This window comes from Mustela nigripes, chromosome 1 (genome assembly GCF_022355385.1).
Source record: "Mustela nigripes isolate SB6536 chromosome 1, MUSNIG.SB6536, whole genome shotgun sequence".
NCBI lineage: Eukaryota > Metazoa > Chordata > Mammalia > Carnivora > Mustelidae > Mustela > Mustela nigripes.
In genome coordinates, this window is record NC_081557.1 from 100,926,314 (window position 1) to 100,952,036 (window position 25,723).

At 43.5% G+C, this 25,723-nt stretch overlaps 1 protein-coding gene across 1 annotated transcript in view; it reads left to right on the plus strand.

Annotated features, from left to right (window-relative positions):
- Nucleotides 1–25,723, plus strand: part of GUCY1A2 (guanylate cyclase 1 soluble subunit alpha 2) — a 308,179-nt gene that overhangs the window by 2,656 nt on the left and 279,800 nt on the right. Inside the window, exon 4 of the mRNA XM_059406425.1 lies at nt 3–155. Coding sequence (XP_059262408.1) covers nt 3–155 — 153 coding nt within the window. The remainder of the gene's footprint in view (nt 1–2; nt 156–25,723) is intronic.

The following is a 25,723-nucleotide window of genomic DNA, read 5'->3' on the forward strand; positions in this document are numbered from 1 at the left end:
CCGCCGCCGTCGCCCCGGCCCCGGCCGCCGCCTCCTCCGCCGCCGCCGCTGCCGCCGCCGCCGCCGCCACGGCCGGGGCCAGGAGGGCGCAGCGCCGGAGGCGGGTCAACCTGGACTCGCTGGGCGAGAGCATCAGCCGCCTCACGGCGCCCTCGGTGAGCGGGGGGCCGGAGCCCCGGGGTCGGGAAAGTTGGCGCGGGGAGCGCGGGGGCGTGCACGCAGAGCCCGGCCGCTGGGGGGCGAGCCGGCCGCGCCCTGGGCCTCGGTGCCCCGCGGACCCCCGGCCTCCCCGGACCCCTGCGCCCGGCCGGAGGGGGGCGTGAGAGCGCGGCGGGCGCGGGAGGGGAGAATCACTCTGCCGGGGGTCCTCATTGGGGGCCCTGGACGCCCACCCCTAAAAAGCCGTGCGCTCGGCTTGGTGTGGGTCACCCCGGCGGCCCCGGAGCTCCTCCACACCCACCTGTTCTCTTTCCCCCAAACTTTCCCAGGCACTGTGTTCTGCACTTGCCCTTTCTGGGTCTTTCATCTCTGTTCTGCAGGATCCCAAAGGAGCCCCTACCCCTTCCAGGAAACTCTTCCGCTCTTTTTTCCCACACTCTCTTGGTCTTCGTGTGACCTTCTCTGACATCTCCGCATTCCACAGGCTCTCTGCCTTCTGTGTCGCATCCCCTTTCTCAAGAATCTTCAGGAACTGGCTGTCAGATACTTTTTTTTTTTTTTTTTTTTTTTTTTTTGAGTTGCTTTCAGATGATGAAACCTCTGGCCTCTTGTTTTCTCCCCACCCCACTGCCTTTTCTCCCCCCCGCCCCCCCTGAGCATTTACTGGCTCAACTTTCTTCTCTGGGCAAAGCCGGTGCCTGCTTTGCTAAACCCGTCTGGTGTTTCTTGCCCCCCTACCTCCTCCTTCACTTCCTTTTCCCTGGGCCTTTCAGTGCCCCCCCCCTCATTTTGTCGTGGCTACCTTCTGTTAGACCCTTTATAACTATCTGTTCAATGAATCGCTGTCTCCCCAGCCCTCTCTAAACTTGTGTTCATTCGGGGTGTCTGTAGCAGCAGTTTGAGGTGTACTCCCGGCTCCCCCGCGTTCTAGACATTTTTCCGGAGCGCTTCTGCCTCTCCCTGCCTGGGTTATTGGGCTGCCCTTGACTTTTACCAATTCAGGGATGCCAGACCTCCGTTTTGGTCTTTCTGGGACCGATGGGCACTGTTTGGAAGGAATCCATTGCACTGCAGACAGAATCTTAAGGAGACGGACTGTCAAAGCTCCATTCACCTTTTATTCTCATGCCGGTCTCGGGTCCAAGGGCTTCAGTTCCTGACAGAACTTCTACCTATGTGCCCCTGGGACTCTTCTTACTTTCTCCCAGTTACCAAAAGTGAATGGGAACATTGATCTTGTTTGACTTCTCTGGAGTCTCACTTTTCAAAGCGCTCTTGCAGTCGAGGGTAGGAGGGACCTGAGAAACCCGGGGTTTCCGGGTCTGCAGGGACAGGGTATTAGTACCAGGCAGTCCTACGAATATCTCCATGGCTCTTGCATTAATGAAGAATGACCTTTTCTTTCTTTTAGCAGTGAATCATCTTATTTACTTGTGCATTTTCTCTTCAACGTATCTTTTTCCACCTCTTTCACTGATAACCTAGTAACAAAACTCGGATGGGATTCCCTACTCTTCCCTACTCTTCGCTCTTCTTTACTGCAAATATTTCCCAAGAAAGATGATCTTAGGAACTATTGGATGTGGCCAGCTGTTGAAATTATATGCCTTTAGGAAAGCAGGACAAGTCATCCTGCACGTCTGTGGTTTTGTGTTAGTATCTAAAGCAACATTTGTGCAATGTAGTAATTCGTCAGTACAACAGATTCGTATCTGATACTGTGATTTCACTAAAGATAATGAGGAGTTTGGGGAGGTTGTTTTTATAATCTCTGAGTTTTCCTTTTGCCTGCAAATCAGAATTTACAGATCTCCATGGCATGTACCTCTGGTAGTACCTGTATAATTGGAGATTCTTTTCAACAACTTATGTGAGAGGTGGATAGACTAAACTGAATCCCAGTATTTGCTGTCAGAGTAAGAAGGAGGAAATCGTTTCTGGCTTTTACCTTTACAAGTCAAATTTGAATGACGCTAGCTTTTTGATGGATAAAAAGCCTGTTCCCACATAACGGTTATGGTAACATAAGGATCAGAGGCTGTAGCTAGAATGCTATAACATACAGGTAAATAGAGTGTAAATCTTTTCAGTCTTAGAAGGTGTGGCTAAGAAATTTTGCATTGGCTAACTATATCACCTATGGACTTGGTAACACAAAGATGACAGCAAGGTTCTATTTCAGAGCAGTGGCTTATTTCTGGGATCTCCACCCCTGTGTTTTTATTTGGCGATCTAGAACACTGCTTCAAGAAGTTTCAGTAGAATCATTTTCCTACGTGGTCAGCATTCTGAACTTCTCTGGAAGCACTCAGGGAAACAAATGATGTCTTCTCCATTCTCTTTCATTAGAGCCGAATGGCTATTTTTTAAAGAAGTAATTTCATAAAGAATAGTTATAATTCAGCAACAACAAAAAAATAGCTGCAATTCAGAGGTGGGAATTTCGGGCTGTTTTGAGTGTTGGGAATCTTTCTACATCCTGTCACAGTATGCTTCGGGTGCAACTGTCCTTGCTGGGCAAGTTCCTGCCTTCTTAGTGGCCTCATCGTGGAAGGTTGTGTCAGTCACTGGAGATTGGTCCTTTGTTCAGAATAATCTGGAAGGAGGAAATTTAATAAACACGAGGATATTGCCAAGCAGTTAAGCTAGTCGTTTGATCATTGGAAAATCCTAACTCAGGTTTATGACGTTTTTGACAGTCATTTTCAGATGTATTGGGTATAAATATTGTAATACTTTCCACCATTTTAATGATAAAAGTAAAATGAATTGATGAAACTGAAAAAATTCCAGAATTTGGGAGGCCTGGTCCTCTCATTCCATGTGCCTTGGATGGCTAGCTACTTTCATACCTCTGTGCACCTGACTTTCACGTTTTAGAAGCCTTCTTGTCCATAAGGTGTTATAATTACGATCCTTCCCTACTCTCGCATTCTGTGAAGACATGTTTTTCAAGCTTTTGATAAACTGTTAAAAGGGCATATAAAAGAAAAGCCTGCACCTATCAGTTTTAAAGCTTCTCACAGAATATATTACTTTCCTAAGTAGGGACATCAAGGTTCTATTAATTCCATGCAATTATTACAAAATACTTGTGGCTCTACTGAGTGGCAAATATTGTGCAAAGCTCTGGTAATACAAATTCCAAACAAAACATTCCCAGTCTTCGACCTCATGGCACTTCTTTAATTATAGCCTTTATTTTAAGGAAGCTGTATTGAAGGAAAACGGAAGAACTCCGATGGTCTTGGAGCTGTCTGGGGGGAAGTTCATTTATCATTCATTTTGGATAATTTTGTTCCCTCTGAATCTCTGGGGCACAGCCATAACAATAAAAATAAACCCTAACAACCTGGCTGAAGATACATAAATCGCTTATTACATTATTTATTTTGAAATCATTTACTTGGGAACACATATGGAGAAACAGCTGGGGATTTTACATCAAGGGGGAATTTAGTAACTCATTTATTTCTATTTTGTTCTTATAAATGGGAGTTGCTGAGAACCCTATCACTCAGACCCCTGTTACTTATTGGTTTGGGGTTTGCTAATGTGAGCCTATCAGTGAAGATATTCCAGAAGCTCAATTTAAGATCACGGCTTCCCTAGTTTGCTCGTCAGGGAGCTATGGGTTGTTCAGCCGTGCAGGTGGCTCTGAAGACTCCAGAGGCCACGGGGAGGAGAATAACAGGAAGAAAACTCACAAGACTGGAAGGGTGGCACGTAAGGGGGGAAAAACCACTGATGGAGAATAATCCAGGAAACTGAGAGAACAGTGTGGAAAGAAAATGGAAGGGAAGCCTGGTCTAAGTAGCAAAAAAGCCAGACATTGTTTCATTATTGGTGGAAAGGAAATGATGTTGATACATGCTTAGGAAAAGGACATTAAAAAAAATTACATATTTAGCTTCCCCTGATACTAAATAAAGTGAATTCTCTGGATAAACCCTTCAAAAAAACCACAAAAAACAAAAAACAAAAAACCCCTTAGAATGTGACTGCGTTACTAACATGTAAATAATGAAAACTGAAGTATATTTGGGAGCTACGATGTTTCATCAATTTACATATCTTACTGAAATTTTTAATGATTAGGGGCTCAATTTGGCTGATAAAGTTCTGAGCAACACATTCATTAGAATTAAAAAGTCAGACAAGAACTATTCTAGTAGCTCTATGTTTTCATATTTGTAGAAATTAAATACTGCGATCTGACATCAGAACTTAACGGCCATCTAGGGCTCTTCCAGACCTCCTCCCTGGTCATTGGCAAACAGTGTGGCAGAGCTGAAGGACTGGGAATTTGATAGCTGTGGGTTTGAATAACTCTCTGATGAGCCCCTGACTAAGTGTGAGACCCTGCAAAGGCAACTCCTACCTTCTTAGAGCCTTAGCTTCATGTTCTGTGGTATATGGATAATAATTACCTTGTACATTTGTTGTGAAAGAGGAGCACTGTTCTTTGTGAGACGCCTTCAACTAGTCAAATGTTAGTTTCAGACCAAGGTCTATTAATTTCAGTCGAAGTTGAATGTCTCCAAATGATCTAAAAATTTTCCTTCTTCTGTTCATTCATTCTTTCTTCTTGTCCTTGTCCTTGTTCTTGTTGTTCTTCTGTTTCTCCTTATTTTTCTATAATTTACCTGGTAGTAACCTTATGGAAAGAGTTTGTGGGTTACCTGGTGTCATATACTTAAAAAAAAAAAAAAGTGATAAGGAGGATTTTATAGTGTTGGCATTGCGCAGCCAACCCATTAAAAAAATTAAAACTGGAGTCCCATTTCGGTTCCCTGGCTAGCACTCCTGTGTGCGCACAAGCATCTGCAATCATTGCGGATCCAGATTTTTCCAGCAAACTGCTGAATGCTTATGTGGCAAAATGAAAACCACTCCTGTAAATTCTTTAAAAATACAAGGACATAGATATTTGGTGGAATGGGGGTATTTCACAATAAACCACTCCAATATTACAGAGAAAATAAGGAGGTGACAGAGAAACTGCTTATTTTATTTGCTGAGAATTTCAAGGGTTCCCCATCCATTGCATTCAAACTAGTTCGTATGTGTGTTCAGGGATTTAGGCAACTGTGAGGTGTGGCAGTTACCCCGGGAATGACATTGGTGTTTGGTGGACAGCGCTCGATTCTTGTTTGGCTGCTGGCTCAGTTGTTAAGCCTTTATTCTGAAGACAAATTTTGACAATGAAAAATGCCATCGTTGGCGATTATTAGTTTGTAGGCAGAGGTGATAAGTGAATATATATCCCTTCTTAGTATGTAATTTATCTACCTTGAAATACTGGGAGATGTGTGGGGAGAGTACTCTCACGTGTTTCCCTCTACGTCTTCATCCCTCTCGCCATTCTCCATTATTTTGTCTTGTTCCCTGTATCATATGGAGCTGAAGGTAAAAATTGAAAAAAAAACCCCACCATATTTCTTTGAGTATGATAGTAAAATAAATGCATTGTCTCTAGGTGTACACGGCATTGGCTGTGAGTGAGCAAGAGGATAGAATGATCTCTTTTGGAATTTCAGACCTATCTCGGAAGAAAAAAAATTAGGGGACGTAAGCAAGAGAATATTTGTGAGGGCTCTCCAGTGACTGAGTTTCTCGCAAGACCTTCTTTGATGCATGAGCTAGAGAGTTAGCTCAAAATTTAAAGTTCCGCTTTCTGAATTCTCCTACCTCATTGCTCTTATGTTTATCCCATATTTAGCACAGTGCCCAGTACCCGATGACTGTTCCGTAAGATGCTAGAACAAATGAATGGAAGCTCTTTGTTTACTTGTCCAATTACTTTATTTCTATTGTGTTTGATGTTTCTTGTGTTGTATTTGGTTCCACTGAAACAAAATATCTCGATTTTGTGCCCAGATACTTTCAAGTATGGAAACCTGTTGGAATTTTACCTACACCTACCACGTAAAGCAAAACTTCAGAATGCAGTCGTGTTCACAGAGAGCAGATGGAAGAATTTCCTCCTCCTGGAACTTGTTGAGTGGCCCTTTTGTATTTTAGGAAGTTAGGTAAATGTGATGACTCTCTTCCACTTTCCTTATATTTTCTGCTCAGACTTTTTGTACAGTTCTCTCCCCAATGAAAGAAAAATGTTTGTCAGCAAGTGGGCTACTGTTGCCAAAAATGCACTCTTAGGGGATGGAATGACATAATCTTATTCCTCAAATATTGCTTTGGGACAGGATCTGAAGACCCAGAAGTATGTGCTGTGAGCTCAGAGCACCTCATAAAACTGAAAATTCCAGACGCGAGTGACTTAGGAAGTAGGGGAGCTGGAAATATCTCCGAAGCCTGGAGATTTGTTGGGCTGTGGTGGGGAATTGAGAAACAGTGAACATTCCTATAAATAGAACAGTGAGAAGTCACTTTCTGTACAGGCTTTATTTGAGGCTTATTAAACCACACTTCCTTGAAGCTAGTGGTTGTCAAACCTCTGTGAACATAAGGAATCCCTGAAGAAAGGTATGAAAATGCAGATTCCTGGGCCTTTTCCTCAGGAGGACTGGTTTGTAGCTCTAGGGAGGGCCTGGGACTTTCAGTTTTAAACCATACTCCAGGTGATTTAGGCACACCAAAGTTGTGCCAAAAGGAGACTGAATTCTCTACCTTTGGGGTCATCAATCTGGGTTTGGTGAGCTCTTCAGACTGAGTTGGTATTTTTGTTTTGTTTTGTTTTGTTTTTGGAAGGAATGAATCTGGAAATAACTCCTTTGGGATGAATATGTCCCAGGCAATTACTGTTCTAAGAGGAACAGAATACAGGTGGTCACTTCGAGCCACCTCTCATGTTGTATCATTTGGGTTCAAAATAATCTTGTTGGTCGTGTGGTAGAAAGTCTCTGAAGTTTCGCTGTTTGTGGTATCGATTGTGACTCTCTCCCTGTTCTTCCCAAGGATGCTTTGTTAGCTACTTCAGGTTCCTGTTCAGTAGGTCACGTGTCAATGCTGTCAGTGTCCTGTGTTCTCTGGTTTCAGGATACAGAAACAGCTATTCAACACTGCCGGGGACGGTAGAGGAGAAGGGAGGAGAAGGGAGGAGAAGGGTTGTTCCAAGGGTCCACTTGACGTTACACTCAGCATCTGGTTTTCAGAGTGAGACTGACATGGCATTTCTTAAATGTTCCATCTACTGGTTCCTTTTGGAGCAATGACTTGTTTGTACGCCTGTACATTTTCTTTTTTAAAGGTGAAAGGAGAAAGAAACAGATCTGGAAGTCAGAAAAAATTTTTTTTCCTAGAAAAGAAGCAATTCAGATAGCAGACATAAAGAACCACCCTTCCAACCCTACCAAAACATGGAAGCTACAATAATGGTTGCTAATTTCTACATCTGTAGCTGATTAGTCTTCCTCTTTCATTCAGGGACTAAATTGGGTAGGAGTTCAGTTGAACTCTCCAAACACATGGTGATCCAACATTTCAAGAAATTTGCATTTGCAGAGAACTCTAGAACCAATCTGTCATGAGAGGAGGCTGTCTGTGTGGAAATCCTGATGTTATTTTAATTATAAGTCCTTGAAGTCACCTTGACTGCTTTTCCTTTCATGGCACTATGTTTGTTATGTGTGAGTCGGCTGTGTCCTGTGGAGGAAATAAAAATGTTCTAAAACATGCTTTCATTTCTCGTTGCTTTATGCCCGTTGCTCCTTCATGCATGAACCCTCCAATGTAATGTTGGGAGAGAACGGTTTTTCTAATTAGTCTCATGCACACACAACCACAGATAGAGCCACACCCATCTTGTTTCTTGTCACTGCAGTATTTTCCCTGTGGAGCGCTAAGTTACTGCTCACATCTCTGTAATAGGACTTACAGTGTTGTAATGGGATTCTGGTTTATTCTGCCTCTTCGAGACAGAGATCTATATATGTTCCTGCCTAGCAGAAAGTCTGATTTATAAAGACACTCAATAAATGTTTGCAGAATGAATAAATGTTGAATAAATCCTTACAGACTTTGTGGTGTATCCAGTAATGCTTTGTAGGTTACCATGATTTTGTGCTGCTGTATTTTATTATTATTATTTTTAAAGATTTTATTTATTCATTTGACAGAGAGAGAGTATACACAGGGGAGGGGCAGAGGGAGAGGGAGAAGCAGGCTCCTCGATGAGCAGGGAACCCAATGTGGGACTTGATCCCAGGACCCTGGGATCATGACCTGAGCTAAAGGCAGACGCTTAACCGACTGAGCCACCCAGGCGCCCCTTGCACTGCCATATTTTAGCTGATTATTTTAAATGTTCTGTTGGTAATTTTTGTTTAGTCACAAAGAAGAGTAAATATGGTATCAAAAACTAATGTCCCTCCATGTTGGCTAATTGAATTTTAAAAAAGGGTAGCTATAGGTATCACATATTTTAGAGTGCTTTAATATTTTCAGAGCCCTCCTGTATTGTGTGTTTTATTGTAGCTTCATAATAATCTATAGATTTTACACTAGTGAGTTATGCCAGTGAGTATGATTATGTTAAATTATCTTAAATTCCTAAACACACACGAACTGTTTGGTGGAGCATATGTGCTCTCACTTATAGGCGTTTGCGTATTTTCTGTTAGAGATGTGGATCTCTATAAGATACAAAGATAGTATCTCCACTGTGCTATTTTATTTATTATTATTTAAATGGATAAGAAATCCTGTATTCTCATAGATTCTATTAAATAAAAATCTTCACAACCAGCCGATCCCTGTACAGTAACTACTATAGGCAAATAATGGCACAGGGGGCCCCTGGGTGTCTCAGTTGGTTAAGTGTCAGACTCTTGATTTCCAGGTCATGCTCTCAGCATCGCTCCTTCTCCTCGTGTCCCTCCCCATGTTTATATTTTCTCTCTTTCTGTCTCTAAAATAAATACATCAGTCTCTCCCTCTCTCTCTCTCTCTCTCTCTTTCAGCCCTGGAGAGATAGAGTCCTCGGGAAACTGATAAAGCTAGAAATTGTTGATAGAAGGAATGGAGAAGAAAACTGACCAGGATCTGGTAGAGATATTATTGGGTATTTTTTGAAGGCCCAGCTAAGGTTAGGGATAATGAATTTGTAGCTTAAACTGGATGGTGAGTATGACTTGGAGAGGTATGAAATGGTGAAGGTATGCATTGTATATTAGAAGGCCTATATCTCAGATTAAGTTTGAGGCGATTGGGGGCAGTCATTAAAGTGGAGGTTTTTGGTTTGTTTATTTGTTTTATCTTGGGAAATAATGAGAATGAATGCCAAATGGGGAAAGGCATTTCTAGCCATCTGATATCAAGCTTATTTAATTTATATCTGGGTCTTATTCTTTCCCTAGTGAATTGATTCTGTTAGAATAGTTGATTGGCCCCCAGGTCTCCTCCTCTCCCTCCAAAAAAAATCCCTCAGAATCAGGAACTCGTATCAAGTTAGTGATTGAGAAACTCAGTTCTAATTGCTTGATTAGAATTTACATGATGTTTTCAGTATTAGAATTAATCCTTGAAACACAGAAGAACATTCAGTTACATCATTCATTGCATTATTGATGGGTTCCTAGTTGCTACACAGTAAGGTTTCCGTCCACTCAGACTTGGTATGTGAGTAAGAGAGCCTGTAGAATATAGAGTAATGGTGGCCACCAATACATCTCCTGTTACACTGGAGAAAACCGTATTTTTTCCCTCCATCCATCCCTCCCTCCGTCTCTCTCTCTTTCTCTTTTTCTTTTACCAGCAGACATTTTCTTACCTGAAAAGGTGAAAAATTATTTTTGGTCAACCAAACATTCTAAGCAAACTGTTAACATCTGCAGTAGCAATTTGTGAATAGATGAAATTCAATAAAATATCTTAAGGGTTATGCAATTCTTGTTGTGTTCATCAGCCTTTGAAAATCCCAGAGCCTGTCTTGAGGGTTTCAGTGCCTCACAGTCATCGTGATGCATTGTAATAACCGTCTTGCTGTAGGTGTGTGGACATTCTGGTGAGTGGAATATCCTCGATGATCAGATGCTTATTAACAGGACATTTCTTCCTCATGGGGGTCCCGGAGAGCTCCATGGTGCTTGTGGTCTCTGAGTTTCTCACACTCCAGTAGTGTCTCTTCAGCAAGGGGAGACAAAAGATGGGTAGAGTTTGAAAGAAGTTTTTAATTAGAGTTCTCTGTATCATTTGGCTAATGTGCCTGTCTTGTTTTGTTGAAATATGCCTGTGTGTGTGTGTGTGTGTGTGTGTGTGTAAACTACAATTCAATGAATGCTGCATTCTGATTTTTGTTTTAATTTGACTTTGGGGAAATAACTTCCGTCTCTGTTTTCCATCTCTAAAATCATAGGTACTAATGCGAACCTCTTACTTTAGGGTAAATATGTAAGAAAATTCAAGTAGTGAGTTGGAGACATTGTGTTGAACTATTATGAATTACATCATTGTGCTGCTACGCCGATTTTTTTGAGGAGCAAGACTTTGTTTAGATTCTTTTACTCCCTGCATTCTGGGGAAAAAAAACAGGTTTTGGAGTCAGACACGAACTGTGGTCATTATTTTGTGCATTCTTGGATAAGCCTCTAGGGGACTCAGCTTCTTATCTATGAAGTGATGGTAACCAGTGGCTGATTAGCTCAGTTGGTTAGAAAATGGTGCTGATAAAATGAAGGTAATACTTTATTGGATTATGAAGATGAGAAGGATAATGATAGAGTATTTTGAATACTGTAAATCATCAATGTTGCCGCCTTTCTCCAGCCCCCGCTTACCGGCTCTTTCCCAGTCTTCCTATTGTTAATCACATCTCCTGATGCCTTCAGTTACCTTCAGCCACGGTTTTTAGCAAAATGTCCAAATGCTCCCTTTCATCATAGGGAGTATCTTGTTCAGCATTCTTGTGCTCTTTATGGGAAATATTTTCAACATTTTTGGGGATGCAGCCTTTCAGGGTTATAAAATCTTCCAGGAATTCTGTTCTAGAAATCTGAAAACCAAACGGGATCTCCTTGGGCTCCTGTTCATTCATGCATTCCCTGACCTCTCACATTCATTCACTCAGAGAGCACGTATTTGGCAAATGAGCACTTAGTGATTCATTCAGCATGTGCGCGGTGTGCGGTAAACCACATGCATGAAGTAGGACATTCCGACAGAAATTCCATATGGCCCTTTTGGATTAAGAGAAAACATAAAACCACATTTTAAAAATTACCAAATAATGTCCATAGCTGTTCCTTTGGCCCCTCCCTCTGTATTTCCCTTTCATCCAACCCCAGTCTCTCCTTATTTGGCTTGATACCAAGGGTGCGTGGACCAGGGGAGGGTCTGTAGGTGAAAAGACCATTAGAAGCTACACTGATGATGATGGTGGTAGTAATAATGTGTTGACTCATCAAGCCCTTACCGTAACACGCCGGGTGTCGCACTGAGCGCTGTGCACATTTTGTTTAATTAGATGCCCATACCCGTTCTGCAGGAGCCATGCCTCACCGTGGTCTAAAGGACATCAAAGAGCCGACCTTTCTGACCTCTAGCAGAGTCTGGGTATAGAGAGGAACAATAGCTTTATTGCTTTGCAGGGGCAAAGGAGGCTGTAGCTGCTAAGGTGTTTAGACCTGCAAGCCTGGCCCCTGGGGATTTATCGGGAAATACAGGATCTGGTTGGTTTCTTTCTTTTCTTTTTTTAAAAAGATTTTATTTATTTGACAGAGAGAGAGAGCACAAGCAGGGGAACACAGGCAGGAGGGAGAGGGAGAAGCAGACTCCTTGCCCACCAGGGAGCCTGATGTGGGGCTCGATCCCAGGATCCTGGGGTCATGACCTGAGCCAAGGGCAGACGCTTAACTGACTTGAGCCGCCCAGGCGTCCCCAGGTCTAGTTGGTTTCGACAGGAATTGTGTATGTGCTGCATTGGTCATGTTTTCAGGGTGGTACCAGATTCCTGAAAGAGAAGGGTGAGGAGGGTGGAGGGGAGGTTGGGGGAAGAGAGAGGAAAAGGTTAGTTTGAAATGGAGCTTCCCTGAAGCGGCTACTTTGCTTTTCCTTCATCTTTCTGCTCTGAGGCCTGTCCGCAGACAGCAGCCCTCCCCACCAAGCTCCCCCACCTCCCTTTATTTTCATCAGGGCACTCTCCGTCAGAAGTAACCCTCTCCATTTACCCGTGTGCACATGTGTTCTCTGTCACTGAAGGCCGGCCCCGGGCAGAGGCGTCCACTGGGTTGCTCCCGGAGGGGTCAGTGGTCTTTGCAGTGCCTTGGAGGATCCTGGCTGGCGGGGGGGTGGGGGGGTGGGTTCCAGGGGCCTCTTGATGGACTGAATGAGCAAGTGTCATTTTAAAAGAAGTCATAACACTTGGAAGAGAAAGAACATAGTTAAGAAAACAAAACCAAACCCACTAAACTTCTAGGGTGGGGGGAAGAGAATTAACGAGTGTCAGGAGTTTTAAGTTTTCCTAATGTGCGTCTGTGAACTTGTAAAATAGTCTCATCAGAGATTCAGAGAAACGGAGTGACTTGCCTGGGACAGCAGTGAATGACGGACTTAGATTAGATTAGAATCTTGGCATGTTTGCTTCCGAGCTCTGTGTTCCTTGGGCTGTGTGGAGTGTTTTGAGCCTCTGCGAGCGTGGTGGACATTGTGATGAAGCACCCAGATGCCCCTTTCGAAACCAAGGGCCTCTTCCCCTCGATGCCAGCCGTGCTGCTGACAGGCTCCCTCCGCTGTCAGCCCCCCCCCCCCACCCGTGCACTGCGTGGACTGAAGACAGCTGCTGTGGCCACGGTCATGGCCCATTCCGGTGGCTGCAGAGCAGGGGGGCTCCGAAGGCTCCATCCTTCCATCCTGCTGGGCCAGCTCTGAAGGGGGAGCTCCATGGAGCGACCCCGGAGGCCTCCCTGGAGCCTGCATCACAGTCCAGCTCCTCCCTCTTTCCTACTCCGCCTCCTTCTGCGCTCTTCCTTGGGTATTGATCCCAGGTCACCCCCTCATAAGCGTTCTTCCTGCTGATCTTCTCAGAGCTCGCTTCCCAGGGGGCCCAGCCCGTGGCCGTGGGTTTGAGAACCCCGAGAGCTCGCATGAAAGCGCCACCGTCAGCAACGGGGAGGTGGTATTTGGGAGGACCGTAATGATGACCTTGGATTTGGATTGTATTTTTGGAATTTAGGCCCAGTTGCTTGGCTCTCTCGTGCGAGTTCTTTGAGGGCACTTGGCGCTCCCAGATCACCCAGGGCCTGTCATGGGGTGAGCAAGCCGTTCAGTAAACCAACCTAGAGGTTTGGGATTGGGTTTTGGTAAAAACTCATGGAGGTAGTAGTTCATATCATGAAATCTGACAAGCTCTCTGACTGAAAGAGGCAGAAACACAATAATAGAGCACTGAGAAGAGCTAAACAAAGAGAACCGGCAGCATGTAGGTGCCCAGAAGCTTTTCTGCTTGCTTGCGGGCGTGGGAGGTGGGCTGGGGAGCAGCGGGGAGCGAGGGCTGCAGCGGTTGACGTCTGAAGCCGTGAGAATTTAAGGATGGTATTTTCAAGTCCAGACCAAGACCGCTGGGGGCCTTAGAAGAACGACGTCCATCCTGCCTCCGAGATAGAAACCTCCTTAAAGAGGGAATCTGGTGAATACACAAAGGATTTCATAAGCGTGTTTCTCACCCAAGACTTTGGCAATACAAGGGAAAGGAGAGAAAGAGTTGGCAGGGCCTGTGAGGCCAAATCGAAGTGTATGAAAGAAGTGGAGACTCGTGTTTGAACACGATAGTCAAAACCTGTTGGAGGCGGATGAGAGAGATGAGCTTTGGAAGAGGGTGGGATTGATCCCGCGACGTTCGCGAGCCTCTTTGCCAAGCGCGAGGATCCTTTCTACCCAAGGGGAAAGCAAGACGGCGGGCGCACCATGGGGCAAAGGCAGTGGGCGGACTTTGGTTTTCCATACATCCGCTTTATTACAGTCTCGTCCTGAGTTTGTGACTCCGTGATCGGCCGGGAGTTTTTTTTTATACCTAATTAGTGTTGAATTTAAATTGTCATACTATTTGCAGTTCTCCAGGTATATCTTAACTGTGGGGACTGCATTGATTCTGGGGCGTCGAATGAGGCCAGAAAGGCCACTCGTTCACCCCTCAGAAATTTTGTACTCAGATCATAAAGTACCTTTTTTTCATTTGTGTATTCTACTTCATATAACTTTTGGGTTGTTTCATCAATCTGAAAACGTCTGACTTCTCTTAATACATTTAGGGATCAGATTTTGTAAGTCAAATAGCTTGTGGCAGGAACTGTTTCTTTCATCTGTGCTTGTATTAGTGTGTTCTCTTTCAGTTTTAAAGGTAATTTGAGATATATATGTGTGTATATATATATATATATAGTCTCTATTCTTCGCCTCGCCATGTCTGATATGACTTTGTTTAGTGTTAGAGCTCTTCTTGACCTTGATGGAAAGGTCACTCTTTCTTGATGGAAGGAACTCTCTGGGGATTAGGAGACAAGTGAATAGGACTCTGCTTTGTTGTTTTATCAAATGTATTTCACACAGTTGAGAGGCCGTGTGGAAGGTAAAATAAGGCCAGCCAGGGCACACACACGATCCGATGTAGCTTATTGGCTCTCTCCTTTTCCTCTTCTGGATGAATTTTGCTCAATTTCATCAAACAAGGATTTTTGTCTATTTTATATATGGCCATATTTGCAGTTTGCCAGCACCTGGCACATCGTAGCTGATCAATAAATATTTGTTACATGAATACATTTAGAGTGAATGTGAGAATATTTATTCTCACTGTACCGTACAAATGTTGTGAGAAATAAATGCGTTGATAAGTAGTGCACTTCAGGATTAAAACCAGGAGCCGTAAAAAACAAAAACAAAATAAGGCAGATTATACAGATGTAATTATTATGTCCTATTGTTTTTATTCCTTCACCCCGTGTTTACTATTTGTGCACTGTACATGCTCGACTTTTTTGAGTCATGAGCCAAAATAGAAGATCTATGGAGGAGAAAGTGTTGCTGGTGATCTTCAGAGTTCAAAACCACATAGTGTTGGGTTTTCCTAAGTCTGCTTACATGGGGGCCTGAGGAAGGAATAAATTTTTTCTACACGATCAAACCGTCTTCAAAGAAAAAAGAATTCAACACTACTTCATAAATAGGTATTTGTTGTTGGCTCTTTCTGTGCCAGAAACCAGAGATGTCTTAGTTCCATGGGAAGAGCGCTTGTAATCCCCCCCCGCCCCATTTCTCTTGTGATTCTGTTGCAAACATTTCAGGATTGAAGCTTCAGAAAGATTTTATCTTTCTTCCAACCAATTTCTTGAGTAAAGTCTTCCCAAGGGAAAGCAAGAACTTTTGGAAGAAAGATTCACATTACCCCAACAGCAAATTTAAGGAGAACCTGCTGTTGTGCTAGTGAGAAGCCTGTCATTCCTGGAGACCACAACTAACCAAGAAAGTATCTTGTTTAGACGCCTGTGGACCGAATTCTCCCAGGACAGGGTTACCCTGTCTTCCAAATGCACGTTTTCCTTGTGTGATCGTTTTAATTTGTGTATGAGAGAGAGAGATGTCTTGATTTTTGAACGTTGGCTTATGAAATATTTGGTTTTTAATTTAAGGAATTTGTTTGTTTATTTGCTTTCCACGAAGGAGAAGATGCAGGGATTGTTTCAGATTGTATGTTCATTATGGTATGTTCATTATGTTCATTAAGATAGGAACTTAAAGTTATTTGAAGGGCACTTTTGATGTTTACCTATTTATCTCTACGTATCTCCGTTACAAAGGTATGTATGTATGTGAGTTCACAGGTGTGGATCTGGGCAGCTGTGTATCTCCTATTGATTATGTAGGGCAGAGGAGAGATGGCTCTGTCTTTGGATTCTGAATTTAAAAATGCCATTCAGTAGGAATCCGGAGTAGCTATAAATACCATCATTGTATCTTTTAAAAATTTGCCAGGAATAGTGAAAATGTCTTTTACCTCCTTAACAAAAGAATCTGCCTCTAAAGGCATTTATTGTAAGGGGTGATGATGATGAGATAATTGTGTTGTAATGGAACACAGCCTGAGGGAAAGAGTAAATTTTAGCGACTGACTGTTGTAATCCCATCTGAAGCTTCAGACACATAGGAGGGAGTTTCTGGCGTGGATGCTGGAGACAGAGGTTTATTGTTCCCTCCTGAGACAAGGATCAATAAACACTCTTGGACCTGACAGTGTTTGCAAGCTATGAAGCCTCCTTTCTTCCCCCTCTCTCTTGTGTAAACTTACTGCCATTCTAAACACATTTCAAAGAAAACCAGTCTTTCCTTTTGTTCTGAATTAAATCCTCTCTCTAAAAGTGTGCTTGCAAAGCAGGAACCTAACTTGGGTGCTGAAGAAGAATGGATGGGATTTGGCCACAGCTTCCGAGGAGCCAACTGTGCAAAGTCTGATGTATGAGGCTGCTGCCTGCTGTTATTTTAAGCACTTGGGCACTTCAGTCCTTACTCAGCTGTGTTCTAGGGATGGGAGTCCGGGGAAGATGGAGGAAATCAAATACTGAGTTAAGTCCTAAGTTTGATTTTCCATTGTCAGTCTTGCATTCTTGACTGTTGAGAAAAATCTAGGTATCTAGTTAACACAGATATCCAATTATTCTGATTATAGCAATGGCATTAATGATGACAGTAATGAAAGAAATGACCAATTCCCTTAGATATATAATTGGAAATGGCATTTTACTACAAGTCACCTCAAGAGACATAATAATTTTTCAAAAAATACATATTAGTAAGTCACTTTCAAGTATGGGTCAACAAAAACATTAACCGTTTTTATGGTAAAACTATAAAATAGGAGGCTAAAGATGTGAATCTAAAAATAAGATCAGACTGACAGTTCTTGGCCATTAAATAAAGTATTCAGCTACTTTCTGTGATTTATATATCAAATCAAGATATGCCTGCCTGGAAACATCTTGAAAACCCAAGATAACAAAGTTCATTGTTTTGTTCTTCCGGAGTACCCAACAGAAATGAAAGTGAGGGCATATCAAAGTAGAGCGTATCCAAGTTTCTGCCTTGGTGTTTTGTAGTACTTTAAACCTGATATGTTAGGAGTTAAAGTTGGGAAAAATTGTAAAGTAGGGACATTTATTTCTGGTTGTCCCTATTCTTAACCTCTCTCTTATCAAAACCTCACTCCATAAAAATCTGCCATGAGTATCTCCCAGCAGACATGTTAGGCCATGTGTATTTTAAATATCTTACATCAAATTATTAGTTGAAAAATACCTCCCTTGATTTTTAAGCACCTTAAAGGAGTGGAATCTAAGTTTGGGGTAGAGAGGACTGGGAATGGATATGCTGGAGATCGCGCTCTTGGTACCCCCCCACCCCCCCGCCAATCCTCAGATCAGACCTGGCTGTCTGGTCCCACCACGCTCCAGTATGTATTGTTGGCTATGGGAGTGACGCCTGCCTGCTTCTTGGGCGGCCATCCGGAGACCTCCTAAAGCTATAAATTATCAGATATTCTTGGGCTGTAGAAATCAAGTAGGATACTGGGAGATATACACACAGACACACATATATATACAATTTTTGATTACATGGTACTATACTTATTAATTTGGTATCATACACTCTTGTGTGTATTTTATAGAGCTATTGCTGCTATGTCAGGGTTTGTTTGGAATAAAGCTCATATGGCCAAATGAGGCAGATGGTGTCCTTAGGTTTTATAATGCTTAGAGATTCTGGAGACTCTGTACCTTAAAGGAGTAAATTATGGACTGATATATGTCGTGCCCATTACGGAGGCCACTGCACTGGGGTGGCCTTGGAAACTGCTGTGAAAAGCCCTTCTTCACACGAGGAAATTAAAGGGTTTTTGAAGCTGGGAAGTACTGCCCGCTCTCCCGTCATACCTTGCTCCTAAGCATCGTATCAGTAAAATTCTGTGTTGTTTGGGGTGAATGTGTAGACATGACTTGTGCGGGTCAACATCTGAATGATGTTTGTAAAGCTGAATGGCAGAGGAAGACATTTAAACCTCGTGTAGTATTCTAGGAAGAAATTGAAGAAATAATACTCTGCCAGAAACATTTCTCTTCTTCTCTAGGCAGCTGTTCCCAATATCCCCTTCTTACTCACATCCTTTTGCCCCCCTCCTCCCTTTCCCAGTTACCAGTTTACTTTTCGGTAATGAGACAAACAAACGGCCAAGAACGACCACATAGCTAAAAGTTTGGTTCTCATGTGAGCAAGTTTTGATGTCTTTTGTTGATGTTCTTCTAAAATGGCCACAAAAATTCTTATTATGGTGCCTGTTTTTGTGATAAATGGCTTATCTTGGGGCACCTGGGTGGCTCAGTGGGTTAAGGCCTCTGTTTTCGGCTCGGGTCATGATCCCGAGGTCCTGGGATCGAGCCCCGCATCGGGCTCTCTGCTGGGCAGGGAGCCTGCTTCCTCCTCTCTCTCTGCCTGCCTCTCTGCCTACTTGTGATCTCTGTCTGTCAAATGAATAAATAAAATCTTTAAAAAAAAAGGCTTATCTTATTAGTTTTTAGGGTAAGCCGACTTGAGGAGAGTTTTGAAAAATCAGGGGCTCTCACTGACTGTAATTTTTTTTAATGCCCAAGAATACAAGCGTTAGTGACATTTTTTTTCCTTCTTAATTTTCCGCACTTCAGGACCATGACGAATGATGGGCTGACCGACACTTTCCACGCCAAAAAGCCACTAGCAATGAGTGCGTCTGTTCAGAGTTTACAGAGTAGGTTTTGTTTTGTTTTTAAAGATTTATTTATTTATTTGACAGAGACCGAAGGAACACAAGCAGGGGGAGTGGGAGAGGGAGAAGCAGACTCCCCCTCCACCCCCAGCAGGGAGCTGGATGTGGGGCTCGATCCCAGGACCCTGGAATCATGACCTGAGCTGAAGGCAGATGCCCAACAACTGGGCCAGCCAGGTGCCCCGTCACAGAGCATGTTTTTAACGCACATTTTCCCCGGGGTTCATGCAGGGAGTGAATGAGATGGGCAGGGCAAGGATTATTATTAACTCCGATTTAAGGACAAGGAAACGGAAATTCAGAGAGGAGCAGCGACTTGCCCGAAGTGCAGAAGCCGGTGACCACATGCATTTTAGGGTCCAGTTCTCTTGTGTCTAGCTCCTTCCACCATGATGTGTCTGTCCACGTGCCCCCGCGTTGTCCCTTCCTCAACACACCACGTGCGCGCAGTGCAGCAGAGACTCCCTGTTTCGCGCCTCGTGTGCTCCTACTTGTGACTCGTGAAGGGATGGCCGGTAGGGACTTCCTGTTGGTCTTCCTGAACCTGAACTCGCCCCTCACCGCTTGTGGAGTTCCTGAGCGCACGGAGTCCTGCAGAGACCTGCGTTAGAGACCCCGGGGGCTCTTTCTAGCTCAGCGCTTTGCCCCCAGGCTGACCTCTCGGCCTGTGCAGGTGCGCTCCAGGCTCCCGGGGTGAGGCAGCTGTGAACGCAGTGACAGAAGCCACCGTCACGGCTCTGCCTTTGCCCCAGAGTCTGCCAAGAGTGATGGTGTCACTTCAGTTTGGTTTCTGGGATGTGAAGGGAGGCGTGAGTACCCTAGAAATCGTTACCCTAATGAGGGAATGTATGTCCTTCACAGATTGCATATTGTTGTGCGTAACCCCGCACACACATGTCTTGGTGTCATGAGTACTTGCTAGAAGGCATGGGGAAGCCGTGTAATAGTTATTATATAATGGAGTGATCCCTAGATTTAAAAAATGTGCTCATGTAGAGTTTAATGAAAAAATGTCAGGCTTTGCACATCACACTGTATTAGCGTTCTCCTGCCTTCCTGTTTTTTCCAGAGTGACATGTGATGATTTTGTCCTCTGCTCGGAAATCTAGTGCATCATAAACACTGATGACGTCACCCTCATTATCCGCAGAGTCAGCACGTTTCATATCCGTTTGGATCATTGGATTGTAGTTAACACCAGATCTGATGATCTTCGCTGAGTTTTATCTTCCCGAGAGGTTGAGGCAGCAGCGCTGGGCAGGACCCCCACGGGGTGGTGTTTGGATGGTTCTGCTTGGTTTGGCATCTGAGATTTTCAAACTCCAAGGACCTGTTCTTGTCAGTGTCCCGAAATCATCAGACTCACAGCCTCTGACTGGGTAAACAAAAGTGCCCCATGTCACTTGGGTTGGCATTTGCACAACAGTTCACTTATTTACAGTGAGCTGGGAACTGGGAGATGAGGCTGATTACTAAGTCTGTATGATCAGCACGTTCCTTACCTGTTCAGGCTCCATGACAAGCCAAGTCATCATTAAAAGTTTGCTTTAATGCACTTGGAGTCAAATCAAAATGAGTTTCATGCCGAATCCTTCCGTTGGGTGTAAAAGGAGCTAGCTCTCAGGTTGTAGGATTCAGCCTTGCTAGAGAGACCTGATAGTCCACTGCCCTTTTTAAGAGTCCCTTTTAGTTAAGATGGTTGGAGAATTTCTTTAGTTTGGGAATAATCTTCCTCAGTGTGACAGAGGGCCAGTATACCCCTGGACAGTGTTGAGTATAATGTTTCATAAACTATTCCCCTCCTTTCTCTTTCCTCTGGGGCCCTCTCTGACTTTGCCTTCTTCCCCAGGCCCTGTTTTTGGCCCCTTTACAAATGTTGCTTTGGAGGCTGGGTGGCCCACTTTTCCCAGGGCTGCACCTTGGGCTGGATGATTGGAGAGAACTCTCTGTTACTCCTTAATGAATTATTGTTGAAGCTGGTGCATTTAAGGTTGACAAAACAGTTCCTCGTTTTGTGTGTAAATTTTGTGATTTAACTGTCAGGCAGGAAATATTCCTTCTCTTATTTTCCAGGCTCTTGTTGGGAAAATACCATACTGTGGCTCCCAGCACTGGAAACAATAGGGAATTCTTTGGAAATACACAAGGGGAGCTTGCAAAGAGCCTGTAAAGGGCTGGAAATGATTTCCTGACGGGAGGACCATTGCTGTCCAGTAGGGTGTTTAGGAACCAAAATGGCACTAATTAGCTTTGCAGCATCTAATTGGCATCTCTGGGCCGTGAGGCATGCCTGGCAACTGTCCTAGATGTTAGACACAGGGAGTTTAGTTCAATTTAGCAATTTTTTGACTACTTGCTCATCAAGAGATTTTTTTTTTTATAGAATCATCATATAGCCCATATACATATCATACTTTGTACTTTTATCTCATTTTGACTTCAAACAACCCTGAGCAATAGTTATGCTAGAAGTTTCTCTATTTTATCAGAAAGGAAACTGAGGTTTAGGGGGAAAAAAAAAAGGCTGTGTTCAAAATCACACCATCTAGCGAATAGTTAATCCCTTTCAACCGTAACCTTTTCTGCCTTGAAGACAGAAGACGGTATTTTAGTTCAGAAAAGCAGATGAAAAGCTTGGCTTTTTGGAGGCAGGCATAGAGAGATGAGACACATATGTAGACTTAGACACTACCTACGGGACTTTGGGCACGTTTTTTAACTTGTCTGGGATGAGTTTCTTCCACATTTATAGCATTGGGGTAATACTTCTTCCTCTCTTACAGGATTTTTGTGGGGACTGAATGAGGTATTACATGGAACATGCTCTCTTAGTGTTTCACAGCAGTCAACAACGTGTTTAATCCAGAAAGCCTAGCATTTGGAGGACAGCACGACCCGTTGCCTGAAAAGGTGTCTAGAACCAGGACTCTCTGTCTCAGGATTTTTGCTTGGCCATTGTTTTTATTCAGATGGCCAGGGGGACCAAGATGTGACCTGGAAAGCAGGTTTCTCCTGAAGTTACCTGATAAAGAAGTTAACGACCATACCAGAACTATTTAAATAACAGTAACTTTTGTGAATTTGGGAAAACAATACATTGTTTTCAGATCCATTGAAAACAAATAAAAGGAAACAAGGGACTTGGGAAAGATGCATGGAAGGCCATTTTAGTAGTCAGCAGAGCCCAGTAGGTTACTCATGGGGGAAGATGCAGAGGAAAGTCACGGGAGACCCAACTCTTTGCCTTGTTGGTGGCTCTTTCCAGTCCTGTCCCGAGGCAAAACACACTTTCACCTCCCTGGACCTCCCTGTTTTCATCTGTAGAGTGTGGATAATTCTATCTGAGACTCACAAGGTGGTTGTGAACTTCTAATGAGCGGAAAGGAAAGAAAGTGATTGGTAAACTGTGAAGTGTTCTCCATACTGAAGGTGGTGGTGTTATTTGTTGAAAACACCCCAGATTCTTGGATAACTTAAATGTGCTCTTGCTGGAAGGTAGGGGACACACTGAATACATCATCCTTCGGCGCTCTTTCAGTTTGAGGAATGTGCTTTTTCAGCTTAAATGGGTATTCAGCTTAATGGGTATTAGTTCTTGTATATCAAATTGAAATTCAGTGGCTATTTTTGGAAAGGGGTTAAAATAACAAAGGGGGAAGTACTTGGAAAGCAAACATACTTTATATAGGAAGACTTAACTATACCATCCATTATATGGTAAGTATATTCAGCTATAATCCGTAATTACAATGATGATAACCATTGCACTTCGCTAATTAGAACATGCTTCTAATAAGGCCAAGGTCATCAGTTTGAATCCTTGTATGGGTCAATTAGCATAATGCCAACCTTTACCCTAAGTTCTCATGGGGTCACTCAATTGTATATTGTGTTCATAAGGAGAATAAAGTGGAGATTGAAGGAAATCATGCAGATTTTCAACCCGTGTGGGTAGGAAGAACTCTACGTTATTGTGTGTCTCTAGCTTTCATTTTTTTTCCCTTTAGCACACTTACTACTTTTGCTTTTTGTGATTAATTATCTGGACTACCGGTTTTATTTAGCAAATTACTAGCATCATTCACTTGAAATGGTACTGCCCGGCTTCCTGAGAGATGGCGGACTCTCCAGTGTGATTTGACCCTGTTTTCAAGTGCTTAACTTTGCAATGGTTTTCTTCAAAATGACCCTGAGAACTACGAACTTCTTACTAGCATTTTTCAGATGGGAAAATAGAGGCATTTTCCCCCCCCAAGGTTTCCTACTCCCAGGTGAAGAGATGTTGGCTAATTTTATAAAAAGGTCAGTAGCACAGCTGGGCTTGAAATACAGAGGTCCTGACTCAAAGTTCTATATTTAATTTGCCATCTATTTTTTTTTTTCTTTTTTCGGGTTTATATGTAGTAAGTTTAGTCAGAGGCTGGGAAAGTGAATATTTTGTCTGCATATTTAGCAAGATGGATGATTACTGCAATTGCATCTCTTTCAGAAGTAGTTAAACCACTTGCCGGAAGTGACTTATTGTTGTTGGACTAATTTTATTAAGGAACACCAATCATATCATTTGATTCATTGGTGTCTACAGGCTTAGCCATAAAGACAGGATAGCTAATTACAATTTTGGTCACATTCAGTGACGGAATTTGGCATATCATGTCCTAATATGAGAAATGCTCTCATGTCCTGGAGAATGTGGTCGTTCTGGTAGTGTGACCTAGAGGATGAGAAGTGCATCTCCCCACCATCCCCCCCAACCCCTTAACTCTCACTGAGAAGCCTGTTTACCGCAGTGCCGCTGTTAGTGGTTCAGACCATGTTTTATCATGGAGGGATGTTCATTTTTTACCATCATTTACCTTAGGACTAGAGATTGCATTTTTGAGGAAATGGAGGTATGACTCCTTCTGAGCACCCTCTGAGATCAGGATACTAAAGGGATTGAGAATTTTGATGAGAAAAGGAAGGGAAATATGCAATGGTGATTTCTGGACATCTGTTTTGGGAGTGTAGGTGATGGTGGTGGGGAGTTTGGCCCATCAGAACACAGCATCCGTATGGTAGATGCCCGGCTGCTGGGAAAGGGAAGGGGTGAGCCAGAGGAGGAGAAGCTGAGGGAGGGGAAGGGCGAGCATGCGTTAGACTTGGCGATTTTGCCTGCGCTTTCTTTGTGTGTGGAGGTTTGGTGGACAGAATGTTCCGTGTGTTCTCAAGAAGCAGACAACTAATTTGAATCCATGTGTTTCTTTAATTGTATGTTGACATTAAAAAAATGCTATCTGAGGACAGTTTCCGAAGGGAAGAGATGATTTTCTTTGCAAGGCAGGACTTGTCATGTCTCTAACTTTGGTTCTTTTTCCGTCAGATGGTGATCATGGCACCAGGCTGACTATTTGACTGGACTGATGCAAGGATCAGTTGTGATAACACGGATTAGAAACTGCCAACCGGAAAGTGCTCAACCCAGTACAGTTTTAAACGTTACATACGGTATAGGTTGGAGATGATGTGCTTGGATTCTGGAGCAGGTTACCTGAGACTCAACCCTGGTGTTGTCTCTTTTTACCTGTGTGGCCCAGGGCAACTCAAATACTGTGTGTCTCGCCTTTCTTAGCTGTAAAGTAATAACACCCATGAAGACATGAAGGCTCACATGGAGGCAGTGTCACACGAGCCGTTATGTTGTGTATGCGAGCCTGCGCTACATCGAATACCGACGTAAGCGCCTGGGAGTGAATTACATAGGAATTGAAAAAACCCTATATTTATGCCTCAAGCCACGTAGCTCTTTGTTTATCTAAGAAATTCATACTTGATTATAAGCCATTAGTGACAGTTAAGGAACAAACGCTTGAATCTGACAGTTGGGTGCGTCCACCTCCCAGAAGCTTCCTTCTCCTGATGCTTGAATAAAGAAACTGTTCTCATGAATGCTGACTTACTCGGTTCAAGTAAGGTTTCTGGAGGATTACTGGTCTTGATTATCATGTTTATACCTTAAACGAAAGGTTTTCAACCCTGACTGCCCACTGGAAGCAACCGGGTCTCCCAGACTGGTGGAATCGGAAAATTTGGAGGTGGAGCTCAGGCACTGGTGTTTTTTAGAAGGTCCTCAAGGTGATTTTAATGTGCAGAGAGAATAGAAATCCACTGGCTTAGAGCATTAGTAATTAAATGTATACCACTATTATTTAGTTTCTGGATATTTAATTTTCCCATGTTTAGGTAAATAAAATGATGTGGCTATTTACAGGTATTTGTTTAAAGGAGAATGGATGTATGGTTTCCATTAATTGTGTAGCCTACCGGTCTGTGCTGTAAAGCAGAAATGAGAAGTTTGTTTTTAAGCTATCTGTGAAGTTGTGTCTATTTTTGGCACGATGAAGTGCTGTCAGTATTAAGGTAGAATCCCAGGATGTTCAAGGTCAGAGGGACCCTCCAGGCATCTAGCAGAAACAGGGTACACTCTGAAGCCAGTCCTGGCCTGCAGTGGTTTATTCACTCACTGGTTTTGTGATGCCGGGATACTTACTTAACCAGTCTGAGCCTCAGCTTCTTGATCTCTAAAATTGAGGTGAACGTGTGCCATCTATCTGGGGACAGGGGTTCCCATGCGCACATGCGCACAGGCGCGCACACTGGCGGCCTGGCTCCTCGCCTCCTGCTGGATCCTGGATCCATCTGGTGTGGGTCTGCAGAGCAGGGACTGTGCCCCAGGCTCCGCTTGCCGTCTGAGCCTGCAGGGCCAGCTGCTGGGAACGGCTTCCTCCCACTCCTCAGGGACCACTTCTCTGGCTCTGCTGGGACCGTTTCATGGCTGGCTGT